This window comes from Photinus pyralis, unplaced genomic scaffold, assembly GCF_008802855.1.
Source record: "Photinus pyralis isolate 1611_PpyrPB1 unplaced genomic scaffold, Ppyr1.3 Ppyr1.4_LG3b, whole genome shotgun sequence".
NCBI lineage: Eukaryota > Metazoa > Arthropoda > Insecta > Coleoptera > Lampyridae > Photinus > Photinus pyralis.
In genome coordinates this window covers 17,161,886-17,175,927 of record NW_022170510.1, presented here as the reverse complement: position 1 = coordinate 17,175,927, position 14,042 = coordinate 17,161,886, and the positions used below count along the sequence as shown (strand labels likewise).

Sequence of the window (14,042 nt, the reverse complement as noted above, 5' to 3'; positions counted from 1 at the left end):
GCGCGCGCGTCTTCGAGAAGTAATCAACTTCGGGCGCCTTTTACCTTCCGTTGCGAACTCACGCGGTTTAACGTTTCGTAAATCTCGAATCGCTGTCTCTCTTTCTCGTGCCGCCAATAGAAGTGAATTGCGAGTGAACGGGACGTCGGAAGATGGGTACCGTCAAAGGGAATGTGGTAGCCCGCGACACGATCTTACTGATGGTGGAGTCAAATCTTCAAACGCGAATTGGGGGTGAACGGGACGTCGGAAGGGGGTACCGTCAAAGGGAATGTGGTAGCCCCCGACACGATCTTACTGATGGTGGAGTCAAAACTTTAAAAGCGAATTGCGGGTGCACGCGGAAAGTGGGAAGCGGTTAGTGAATGTAGTAGCCTTTGACAAGATCTGTTATTGATGGTTGAGTCGAAAGTGGCTAATAGAATACTGATCTGCCACACAAAAATGCGCTGAAGTCCCTTCGATCTCAAACGAGGACTTTGATAATTTTTTTAATCAACAATTAAAGTAAAACTCAGATTCAGGAAGTGTGTAGGGTCGTGCACATACATATACATATTATATGTTAGTGGTTTCATATGTAATCACCACTAAACAAAACAAAAAGAAACGAGTCTAACTTTATATTTTACAGGAATAAATTGCCAATGTTTATCTGCCGAAAGCCAACGGTGTTATATCTTAAAACTATACCGCTGATGGTTTTCATCCCGGCAAAAGGAATGACAAAAAATCGCCCGGCACCTGCTTTGTCGAGGTGACGTGATTTGTATTAATTTCATGTCAAAGTCATTGGTCACGCCCGACCAGCTGGTCGAGGGTTGTTAGTTCTGTGGGTTAATGTCGCCACAGCACCCCCCTACCGGTGTAACCTTATATCTAAATTGAACCGTAAGATGTGTTTAATCTGCTTTTGTACTAACTTGATTTATTTGTTTAGCATTTGTGTTTATTATGCCACATACCTATGCATCTCCTGTAGGTAATTAATTTGTGTAACTGAATTTGATTCAATATCTGATTTTTAATGTACCTACGATTTTGAGATTTTCTTTATTTTCTTACTCATAAAACCCTTCTTTTTGTTCAATTCCCTTCCCGATTATGTTTCACATAAAAAGAATCGACATATCATACACAACGTAGAAGTTCTGTTCTTACCACCCTGTCCAAACTGATTTGAAAGTGGTGCGAATGTCCAACATTTCGACGTAAAAGTTAGGTGCTTGTAATATTTATCGAAATTTCATTAAAATACAATTAGTCAATTGCAGTTGACGTGGAAAATCACATTTAGACATATTAGAGATCGGTAGCTAATAGTTTGTATCTTCGAAGGCTCTTTTAAGGTTTCAATTAAAAATGTGTGAAAAAAATAAAAAAATTATTACAAAAATTACAATCATGTTCATATTATCTTACAAGTGAACATAAAAATCCATATTTTTTAAAGTTTTAATGTAATAATACAAATTTCAGGATAAATTTATTATAATTTATTATATTAATTTAAAGCATTACAATTCGTATGCAGTATTAATTCTATGTTATAATATGAATCATAACTGAAATTGTGTAAATCGGTAAGTCTCTCCTTAAAACACAGTGCGTGGGTAATTTTCGAAATTAGTTCTGGGAACCGAATACACATTATATCGGAATCGGGTTCTTCATTATCATTTTAATGTGGTATACATTCCATAAATAGCGTGATATAGCTAGACATTTTGCGAGGCAAGTGATTCTATTCAACTAATCTTCGACTGCTGCTTTATATACTTAGTACGAAAGCGCCACAGTCGTCTAAGAACCGATGGATAGGCCAGTGGCAATGCGCATGCTTTCCCAAGAATTGCAGCAGAAGGCAATTCTGGAATTAAACGAAAATCCAGAGAAAATCTCCGAGTATCTGGACAAGCTTAGGCAATGGTTGCAGAAACAACCACATTTAACTGCTAGAGACGGTAAGCATATTTTTGATGATTTTTGATTTTTCAATAATGCGCAAGTGTACGTTGCCAAAAGTTTGCTGTAATGTTAGCTATCGGGAAAATATTCCATTGAAACACTAGATATGCACCTTCGGGGTCGAGATAATGTCTCTCAGATACCTCAACAGTCCCACAGATACCAAACAGTTCTTTAGTCGATTTGGTTTATCAATTATCAATTAGAGCTTTTTCACAACAATTTCAGTCTCGGTTTCAGTGTTTACAAAAGAAATCTCCTTTAGGAAAATTAAAAATTTTTTTGCATATGCGATACGGAAGAGTCTTGGAACAGGCTAAACACCAATAGAACTAAAAGAGTTAATTTTGCAATGTGTCTATAAAAAATAGCACATAATTTTTATTACAGCGACAACCTGCATATTTCAATAATTACACTCAGAGATATTTGAGTTGCTTTGCAATTTCGCGTTAATCGTCGCGTCAATTACAATGTAATGTAACTGGACCGCGGTAAAGGAGTTTATTTGGCAGAATCGTTTACTTTTTTTTCGATTTTGTATGTGAGTCTTTTTTACTAGGAAGGTGATAGTATCATCTTCATTATTTGGTCAAGGGTGACATCCATTGTTATCAAGCTCGTTACGTAGCGTGGATTTTGCAGACTCAGCGAGACCTGCATTTTTGTCACGTGCTCGGGTGTAAACATAACGAAACTCTCAGATTCGAAGAGATTGCGGCAACCGCGCTCGCTTTCCGCACAACGTTTTTTGTAGTAGCCAGACACCTTCTATTCATGTTCGCTATGAAGCGGTATATGTGTACCTTTTCCTATGTTTAACAAAACACAAATTCAGAACCACATTTTTGAAACAGTAAAGCGGCCTCCTATTACAACTTCTGGAACCCTTAGCCGTTTCAGCACGAGTGGCTAAAAGCATAATATAAATAAAAGGAAGATAATAAGAAAAAAGCTCTTCAAATTCAAATGTCTTGTCTTGCGGTGGTATTTTGAATATTAGGGTTGTAGACGTTGGTCCAAATGTGACCTCGTAATTACTTCGAATGATCTATACAGTTTTTGCGCAAGGTTACATACTTTTGGAATGCCTCTACCGTTAACCGTAACAGTTTTATCATAGATGTAAAAGCATAGTTACATCTGTGGTTTTATTTAATTTTGTTTTGATTGAAAAATATCAGGTGATAGAGCCTTACCGTAGGTATATATTTTTATACTTGCAGATGATATGCACTTGTTATCATTTTTGCGTGGATCGAAATGGAGCTTTCACGTAGCTACACAAAAGATCGACCAGTTTTATAGCATGAGAGCTTTGGTACCCGAATTATTCCAGAATAGAGATCCATTATCTGAGGAACTGCAGGCTATTTTTAATGCTAGGTAAGATTGATCAGAGTTGAGGAATTTAATTCGTATTTTAGATCCATAACTCCATTGCCCGATGAGGCCGGTTATGTCGGTCCCAAAATGATTCTGTTAGTTTTTAATGAAGCAGCGGCGGGTATCTCGTTAGTATCCCTAGTTAAAGCTCTCTTTATGAGTTTTGATGTTTTGATGCATGAGAATGACAACATTATTGTTTCCGGATTTAAAATCTTTTGCGACTACAAAGAAGTTACCCCAAAATATGTTCTAAGCGAGTTTACGCCAAGTATAATGAAAAAATTTGCAGTTGGCCTTCAAAGCGTATACCCGATGAGAATGAAAGGGCTAATTGGCATAAACGTACCAAAATCGTTAGAGGTAGTTTATAACAATATTGGAAGACACTTTTTGAGTACCAAACTTCAGGAAAGAGTAATTTGTACTCTACTTTGGACAACAGCTTATAAACAGTTTTTAGGTACGTTTAATTTCTGAAAGCGATTGGAACCAAGCTGCAGGTTGTGATGTGATGAAGTTCATTCCTAAGGAATATGGCGGAAAAAATACATCGTTGAATGTGTTAGCAGGTATAATCAATGTCACTAAACGAGCGCATAAATTACTTATAATCTTTAGATGAATGGAGCAAGAAAATGGTAGACTGCAGAGAATGGTTTTTAGAGGAGAATAATTACATTTGTGATGAAACATGTAGGCCGGATTACACATCTTGTAGTGATAATTTAGGTATGGTGGGATCGTTTCGCCAATTAGATATCGATTGATATACATATATTTAGTACTGCTACATATTAGCACCTACCAGGGCGAAATTATGGAACCGAAATATTAGTTGCAATAAATTGTAGTCTGGTTTTTCCAATTGAATTCTCTGAGCATTCTCGTTGTAATTTCACACTTGTCAGCTAAACCACAGATGCATCTGTGGCCAAACTAAATAACAAACTTATTTATTGCTGTTCTTCCAAGCCATTTTAAAAACTGTGCGTGAGAGGGCAGATGTGTATTGTGTATATTAAGTACTATCTTGGAGTAGGATTCATAACGCCTTGAGGAGCACTCTAGTTCATAAATTGGAAAGGTAAAGTTTACCGCGATTATGGAATCAAAAGAAATGATGTCCAGTATTTAGATTTTCCTAAAACGGCGAATATCAAGGTAAGGTTATAATCTAATAAACAATTACGAGGAACTACTAAACAACCATATTGAGAAATCTATCAGTGGAAATAAATAAAATGTTACCAGGTCGAAGTATTTTAATTAACCAACTCAGTATACGCATATATAATTTTTGCCTTGAAATTTGATATTAATGTATTTTGAAAACATCTTTATAATACTCCCAAAACTTCAGCCCACAGTCTACGTTGTTACGTATCTCGTACTGAATGGCTGTGAGAAATTTATCAGCTGCTCTGCAGGAAATAGCCGAAAGGGAACTATTTGAGACTCCTGAAAAACTAAATGATGGTTTGGTGTACATTCGTGATTGGTTGCAGAAGCAACCGCATTTAAACGCAAGAACTGGTAAGTAAAAAGAGCACAGGAAATAAATTTTTATTGAAATTATTTGTATTCCATTGGTGTCAATTTCGGTAAAATTTTCACAAATTTTCATGAGTTTTATAATACTCATTCCCCTAAAGCTCTATCTTTGTCTATCTTTTTGGACACAAGGTAGTATTGTTCTTTTTTGTAAAACATTGACTTGCGACCCATAACCTTGTTTTATCACTTATTTGGGAAATGGGATAATAGAACGTTCTGTTCCAACTCTCACAATGCGGTTCACACATTACGAGGGTCGTTTTGCTTGACTGAGTTGTACTTAGAAATGGATAAAATTGGAATTTGGGGTGTGATTCATTTGTTCTATGGAGAAGGTGATTCGCGAAAATATATCCATTAGGTTGGATGATTCAACCCCATCGTACGAAACAGTTTGCGAGTGAGCGAACTTAAAATAGTTAGAACTTGCGATTCCACTGTTACCCTAGAAATCATCTATAAACTCTACGAAAGGGCAGATACATCACGTAATTGCATCACGAATCGACCATGAGAAAACGAAGAAGACGCGTGGCGCACTTGCTTACATTGGGTAATAAATAACGTGTTCGAGTACTGAAGCCCGTTGAAAGGTAGAGCCTGTTGCGAAAGAATCGAGAAAGTCTATGCGTTTGCACTTTGTTACCATGAACGAAACCTGGATTCACCACTACGCTCTTAAAAACAATACAAATCAAAACATTTTTATTAAAGAACTGTTTTTACAGTATTGATGAGTACATGGCTGCCCCTACATGCACAGACATGATTTTTTTTATGTTAGTACCTATTGTGAATGTGACGTAACCAAACAATTTTTAAATTGAATGCGTTTAATAAAAGTTATTATTATTATAAAACAAAGTAACAGTAAGAGAGGCGAATCGGCTCCAAAAAAGGCACCTTTAAAAAGCAATATGCGGGTCACTCTGTAATTGGGCGAAAGCCTGTTGACGGATAAATAAATAAATAACTAAATAACTAAATAAATACATAAATAAATAAGACGGTTGCGTCGGTCGGGAAGGTGATGGCGTCAGTTTTTTGGGATGCAAAGGGTATTCTCCTAGTCGACTACCTTGAAACGAGTAGTACAATCAACAGAAAGTACTATTCAGTACTTTTGGAGCGCATAGAAACGGCCTAGATTAAGCGAATAAGAAGAATTTTGTGTCCAATAAATTGGTCGCTTTGCCATTCCAATTGATTTCCCATCCCCATTATACGCTGAATTTAGGTCCGTGACTTCCAACTGTCCCTAAAAATAAAACTGAATATCTATTTTAAGGAGCTCGAGGAAAGCGACTTCCGAACAGAGATCGTGGGGCGGGAGAAACGCTGGTGAGATTACGTTGTGCTTTGGTAGGCGAGACGCCAAACAATAAAATACATTTGGCTTCAATACAGTCGATTTCAAAACAGGACTTATGAAAGGACCCATGATGCACTTGCTCATCACCAGCTTTATTTTTTATTTCCTCATACTTCTTCCATAGCACTCAAATTAGTGTATACCTTTAATGGACGTCTGAAATGTTATGATTTGACATTTAAATCCCATTCGCATAACCGATTCGTTTTTTAGATGACCAATTCTTAACAACATTTCTACGAGGATGCAAGTTTAGCTTACACCGTACCCAGGAAAAACTCGATTACTATTACACATCCAAAACCATATTAACTGAGCTCTACTCGAATAGAGATCCATACGATCCAGAAATCCAGGAACTACTAAAAGCTGGGTAAATGCACCAACGTTACCGTATTCCTTTGTTCACTAAAATTGTAGGGTTATTCTACCTTTGCCTAATACGCTTACTGAAAGTACACCCAGAATAATACTACTCCATCTGACGGGTATGAATCCAGATAAAGTTTCTTTTCTTCAATTTCAAAAGCTACAGCTAATGATATATGAAATCTTGTTACAAGAAGATGATCGAATTGTTACTGCTGGGGTCGACATATGGACGGAATTAAAAAATACTAACCACGGCTATGCGACGCAGATAACACCAACATCTTTAAAGAAGTTTAACTCCGTGTTACACAGAGGGTACCCAATACGAATGAAGAGCGTCTACTGCACAAATTGTCCCCCTATAGCCGAAAGTCTATTTAACTTGATGAAGTCCATATTGAACGAAAAAATAAGAAATAGGGTAAGTAACAAACTAAATCTAATAAAACGCATTTCTTGTTCCTCCAGATGGGGGTTTTTAGTGGTTCGGATGAATTTTACAAGAAGCTACCCAAGAAGCTACACCCTATTGACTTTGGAGGGGAAAATGGAAAACTTAGCGAGCTACAAGGTTTAGTATGATTTTCTGTAAAGTCTATTAGACGAAGTCGCTTTTCAGAATTTTGGAAGGGAAAGGTGGAAAGTTACCGCGATTGGTTTTTAGAGGATACACAATATGGCACAAAGGAAGAATTGAGGGTGGGAATACCTAAAACGTCCGCTACTCTTTTTGGCGTAGAAGGAACGTTTCGAAAACTCGCCGTCGATTAAAAACGAAGAGATGCGTGTCTGGGCGTAATATTTGATTTTCAATTTGAAATACAAAACAACTACACGCGGTTTAATTATTTTTAGTGTGTCTTGAGAAAAATGCCCTTTTTTTCCCAAAATTTCTAGATAGGTGTAATGTTCCTAGGGGGGTCTATCAAGCCGACACGGAAGACGTTGACTTACCCTATACTTACGGTTGGCAACTCTGACAAAATCTACAAGCAGAGCCACATACCTTTCAAATCGAAACGATGGTAGTCTCGCGGCACTTTTGAATTTGGATGACAGTCGGCTCGATATGGGTGGCACGAATGGACTCCTACGTTGTGTAATCGGTTCTTTTATGTGTTGGGACGTGAGACATAATCGGGAAGGGAATTAAATAAAAGACAGAACTTTTGTGCGTAAGAAATGACAAGATCAAATAAATATATTAACGCACACACAAGACCATGCCAGGGAAACCTTCTCCGGGACTAAAACCCTGGCATAGGACATACAAATACATAAAATAAATCACCTACAGCAATAAAATGCAAGAGAAAATACACATAAATAAGACATCTCAAATGGTATGATAAAAATCAGATAATCAAATCAAATGCAATTAAACAAGTTCATAAAAACAAAATACACAAGACATCATAAATGCAGTGGAAAACATGATAAATCAATTCAGTACAAAAACACATCAAAATACCTGTACGATCAATAGAAATAACACAGCTCGTCAAATAAACAAATTGCATGTACATAGGAAACATGTAAATGGTGTGGCTCTACTCCATCCTTCAGTTAACATAATTTAAATTAACACGAAAAGTACATGTAAGAATGCCATTGGTCAAATAGCAAGTATTCATGTGAAAATCGATTATCGCTCAAACAGAACATATTTTAAATAGAGGAAATGTAAATGAGAGGCCCCCACTCGTATTGCTAAGATGTTAAGAACTACAATCCGCACGAGACGAGTAAGCAACAGATACAGCGAACGATCTAACTGCATTAGGTACCTACTCCACGGAGACAGAAATACCCACTCGCACACACAAACATCAAAACATCAAATAAAAGAGCCCCCCTTCGTATAGCTAACGCACAAGAACTGTAGCGAGCCACGAAACAGAAAGTAACAGATACAGCGAACAATCAAACTGTATTAGGTGCTTCCCTCACGGAATTGTTACGGGTCAATCGAACAGAGCAACATCACACCGATAATCAACTCCTCATGAATAACAGAAGTAAATTACTTAATTAAACAAAATAATGGCATAATCATCTGTACAATATGACACAAACATGATTCATCTAACGGTACACGAAACAAAGGCATGGAGTACGCCATGATTCAGATATCGTAGTTTATGCAAAATCAGCAAAATGTAAATATCACATTGTGGCAAGAAATTCAATGATTAAATATGTAGTACAAGAAAGAATAAAATGGTTACTACCTGTAAATACATCTTCAAAACACCACCACCAAAAATAATCAAGAATAATCAAAAAAAACCGGGAAAGCGTGTGCCTTCCGTCGGCCTCGTCGCCATCTTCTCCACATTCTCTCCTAGCTTCGTTACCAAAATCCCCCAGTATTCGGCATCTGCGCAAAACGGTCGTTGGTTATATACAGAGCATATTATATTTTTGTTTCAGATGTAAATGTGTGTTGCCTAACCATCAGGGTGGATTATCACATAGGATAAGTTGTCTGGTACGTCCAGACCAGTGGTTTCCAAACTTCTCTCCATAGTGCCTCCTTTCTGAAAACTAAAACTCCCCACGCCCCCCCTCCCCAATTACAAAAATAAAAACCGTGTTTAAAAATGTTCATGTTACGTTTTTCATGAAGGTTTGGGTCGGTTGTTGCAATCATTAGAGTTATAAATTATATTCGTTACTAATATCTTGAAGTGTTTTTTTTAACTGAATCACTAAACTGCTCGCAGGTACTTTTGATTTTGTAATTTTTGGAATATTGTTCTGTTATTGAGTATATTTACTTGTTTGGATAATAAAATATTATATTATTATATTATATCATTATGTTACACAGGGTGAGTTTTTTTTTCATTTTCACTAAGCTTGTAAACCGCAACAGATACAAAGGCGTTTAAATGGGCAAACTCATGCAGAAAGTTATGCTAATATTCCCTTCAAAGTTACTTGTAGGTGCACAAATAGCGAAGTTGTAACCAAAAATCGAAAAATAGTTATTTATATAACAAGAGCGCGAAGTTCAATTTCGCGCATTGAGACTGAAGGTATTTTGACGAGGCGAAGCCGAGTTAAAATATCAGTCTAATGCGCGAAATAACTTGGCGCTAACGTTGCATACAATATTTTTTCTACAACCGAATCGATTGTTAATTAAATTTGCTGTTTAAGTTCAACTTTGTCAAGTGCGCGAAATACTTTTTTTCATTGTTGAGAATGCGCTGGCGTTAATTTACTTATTTTTAAAGATATCAAAAATAAAATTTTTATATGACAATTCAACTCATGTATTAAAAATCGCATAAGCCGCAGTGCAATTGTCACTTTGACAGCGGCAAAAGTTACCTGCAACTTTTCCAGCGACAAATGCACTAGTGGTTTTTTCACTTATTCATTTTCAAACCAAATATCGCATTATCCTTTCCCATATGACTAGTATGACGTCTGTCAATAATTGATTAGTTTGGTGAATTTCTTGTTCATTAAATTGTCCTGCCGAATTATTATTATTATTAGTTGACAGTTTTTCTCGTCTAATTGCTAGGCAACAGATTTTCATTACCTAAACAACCCAAATTTACTCGGTAAAATACAAACCTCTTGTGCAATTATAAGTGACAATGACATTTACCGTTGGATCAACTAAATTTTGAGTGGTCGTGTTTAAACTTCAAAATCAAAGGAACCATTCATTATACGAGACACAGGAATTTGTAGCGATTGCCTTTTTCAAACAATTGGATTAACCTGGTGGATCAATCAGTACTTACTTGGAAATTGACGACCAAGGGGTAGTCTTTAGTTTTCTGTATAAGTAGGGTAACCACATTCTTAAATTCATTGTAGTAGTGAACTGATTCCTTTAAGGGCGTCGGAAAATTTTGGAGATTATTTAGGTACCAGTTAAATAAACTCTTAAAGATGCGGTCGATGAAATTATAGAAGAAATTACGTTGTACAAGATTTTTCATGTGTTTAGCCAGCTAGGTTGAATTTGTTTTTATCATTTTCATTATAATAACTAAAGGAAGCGCTATACAGTGTGTACCAGATCGGGTGGGATTGCATGGGTAACTTTCTTATTGTTAAAGATGGAGAATTTGTTTTACATGGACAATGTTTTGCAGTTTTAGATGATGCTCATTGAAAATTTCCTTGTGGAAATTCAAAATGTCGCATAGGTTCGACGTAAATTCAAAAAAACTAAAATTGGTCATTTCCTTTAATGTCTTATATCATCGAAAGTATAAGAGATATAAAAAAAGTTTTATATAAAAGTTACTGTGTTTAATACGCCTAATTTAGAATTGATGTAAAAAAAATTCAAGATGGCTACCTTCGAGGAACATTTACCAACTTCCTAAAGTTAAATAGGCGCCATATTGGATTTTTAGATTATTTGATAGATTTTTTAATTCTCTTTTCAACGAGCTATCATAGCATAAGATTGAGAATAAGATACCAGTTATATCAACGGTTCTTATATTTTAATCAAGTAGGCTACGATGAATTAAAAAAAAACAAAACAAAATCTATTCACAACAATTGTTAACAAACTTAATATTTAAACATTAGTAAACTTTGGGTTGTATTGTTGATCACAACGCACAACATCGCCTTTGACGAGACCAGAATGATTGACAAGGTCCAAAATATGACTAAGGGGCCTAACCTCACCATCCCAAATGGTTCTTAAAGATTACCTTCTACCATTGGATAACAAATTATTTTTTATTCAATGCTTCTACATTGAATACCACGCTTACCATTTAACGACGCCCCCAACCAAAGAATTGAAAAGTTTGTCAGTTCCAGCCACTATTGTGTCATCACATTAGAGTTATAGAGCAGCACTAAGTTAAGGTGGTCGCGAGATCATTGAAATGTTTGATGCAAATTAAAAATGTATATTATTTTTATGTAAAATTAAATTTTACCAATTCAAACACAAATACGAAGATATCTACAATTCGGTAAATTCGCCTTACTGTGCAATTCAGTGTGATGGAAACAGCGATGATGCATAATGTTGCCAATAACGGAAATTTAGCAAATCAACAAAATTGTACAGTTAATAACGAGGTTAATAATTTCACTAAACAATTTAAATAAGTTGGTTGTTTTGGTGTAGTTGCTAGCGTATGTAGTTTATGATGGCGTTATAAGGGAAGAGATCCTGTTCTGGAATGAACCAAAAACGACCTCAAAAACCATTGATGTGTACTTAATTAAAAAAACATAATATTTTATGGGACATAAATTTAATTTTTGCACCATTAGAAAGCTGAGAAAAAATCGCTGTAGGCTTGTTAACGAGCTCCTAGCGAGTTTATAATTTTGCGGTCTCTGTCCGTCTGTCTGTCTGTCCGTCCGTTAGCACGATAACTCATAAACGAATGGAACGATTACGATGAAATTTTGCAGGTGGATTCTTTATCAAATTTGTAGATCGGAGTTCGTGAATTGGCAATGTAGCCCAAAAAATAAGGAAGGCCCTTTTGACATCTCCGTGAGTTATGAACCGAATTGCATGGAATATGCGTATAGCTTTAGCCATATAAAACGCAATTCCAAAAATTGAGCCTAATCGATGAACAGTCATAGTACCCTTTTCGCATCTCGCCCATTTACAAAACCGGGCTCCGTTAACTTAGCACCACCATTTCAAATTTTTGACTAAAGACAGATTGCGCTAGAATCTCTATGGCTAGCGCCAGCTAGCGCCAGCTAGCGCCACTTTGAGTTCAGCTAGCGCCATTATAGATTTTGCAGAAAAGCCCTTGATTTTCGGGGGGTGCTATGTTAACGCTAGCACCACCATTGCGTCCGATCATTTCCAAAAGCAAGCGCTGTGTTCGTCAGACCTAGCGCCAGCTAGCGCCACAAATTTTAGAGCTAGCGCCACCCCCCAATAGTGAGGGGAGCAATTTTTCCTAGCACCACCATTTTGTCTTTTCATGTAAAATTTTGACGTTTTGTGTTCTGCTGACCTAGCGCCAGCTAGCGCCACTTTGAGTTCAGCTAGCGCCATTATAGATTTTGCAAAAAAGCCCTTGACTTTCGGGGGGTGCTATGTTAACGCTAGCACCACCATTGCGTCCGATCACTTCCAAAAGCAAGCGCTGTGTTCGTCAGACCTAGCGCCAGCTAGCGCCACAAATTTTAGAGCTAGCGCCACCCCCCAATAGTGCAGGGGGCAATTTTTCCTAGCACCACCATTTTGTTTTTTCGGGTAAAATTTTGACGTTTTGTGTTTTGCTGACCTAGCGCCAGCTAGCGCCACAAATTTTAGAGCTGTCATCACCCTCCAATGGTGTGGGGAGAGGGGGCACCACCATTTTGTCTTTTCGGGTAAAAATTTGAAGTTTTCTGTTCTGTAGACCTAGCGCTCAAGTTATCCTAGCGCAATTATAAATTTTGCAAAAAGCCTTTAACTTTTGGGGGTGGTTTATTAGCCTCTAACACCACCCAATTGTGTTCGATGACTACCAAAAGCAAGCGCTGCGCTGTGTTCTTTAAACGTAGCGCAGAGCTGGCGCCCAATCCCCAACATTGTGGGGGTTCTTTTTTTTATAATACCACCGGTTTGTTTTTTCGTGTACAATTTTGCTATTTTGTGTTTTGCTGACATCTCCCAGATAGAGTCAAAATCTTAAGAGTAGGCGCCACACCCAAGTAGTCTGGGACAGTTTTTTCTAGCTTTATGACTTGGCACCACTGAAATATTTGGGATTAATTTTCTAGTAAAACGAGTGGTGTGGTAGCTGAATCTGCGGCAAGTATTAAAATAAGGAAATACAGTTCAATTATTATAGAACAGAACCATATTTTTATACCTTTCGCAGTAGAGACATTGGGACCTTGGTGTAGAGAAGCTCGAAAATTTTGTGGAATACCTGGGAAAACGCATTACCAATATTACTGGGGAACCCCGAGCTACCACTTACTTACGACAAATTTAGGTATTGTCATACAACGTGCAGGTAACGCGGCCAGTCAGTGTAATGTGGACCACGATCCCCATGGAAGAAAATTATCATTTATTAACGAGCTCCTAGCGAGTTTATAATTTTGCGGTGTCTGTCCGTCTGTCCGTCCGTTAGCACGATATCTCGATAACGAATGGAGCGATTACGATAAAATTTTGTAGGTGGATTCTTCACGAGATTCTTTATCAAATTTGTAGATCGGAGTTCGTGAACTGGCAATGTAACCCAAAAAATAAGGAAGGCCCTTTTGACATCTCCGTGAGTTATGAACCGAATTGCATGAAATTCAATATGCGTATAGCTTTAGCCATATAAAACGCAATTCCAAAAATTGAGCCTAATCGATCAACATTCACAATGCTCTTTTCGCATTTCGACCATTTATAAACCGAATTGCAAACTTT

At 37.1% G+C, this 14,042-nt stretch overlaps 2 protein-coding genes across 2 annotated transcripts; both read left to right on the top strand.

Moving 5' to 3' along the window:
• The first annotated feature begins 1,813 nt into the window (after positions 1-1,813).
• Positions 1,814-4,124, top strand: LOC116166388 (retinol-binding protein pinta-like). Its single transcript, XM_031481344.1, has 5 exons — positions 1,814-1,964; positions 3,195-3,354; positions 3,396-3,771; positions 3,818-3,926; positions 3,976-4,124. Exons 1-5 carry the CDS (start codon positions 1,814-1,816, stop codon positions 4,122-4,124), a joined length of 945 nt encoding a protein of 314 aa, XP_031337204.1.
• A 344-nt stretch (positions 4,125-4,468) lies between these two features.
• Positions 4,469-7,490, top strand: LOC116167162 (retinol-binding protein pinta-like). The gene is made up of 6 exons (XM_031482406.1): positions 4,469-4,518; positions 4,718-4,890; positions 6,497-6,656; positions 6,704-7,076; positions 7,124-7,226; positions 7,275-7,490. The coding sequence occupies exons 2-6, from the start codon at positions 4,752-4,754 to the stop codon at positions 7,424-7,426; spliced, it is 927 nt and encodes a 308-aa protein (XP_031338266.1). The 5' UTR covers positions 4,469-4,518; positions 4,718-4,751; the 3' UTR covers positions 7,427-7,490.
• The last annotated feature ends 6,552 nt before the right edge of the window (positions 7,491-14,042 follow it).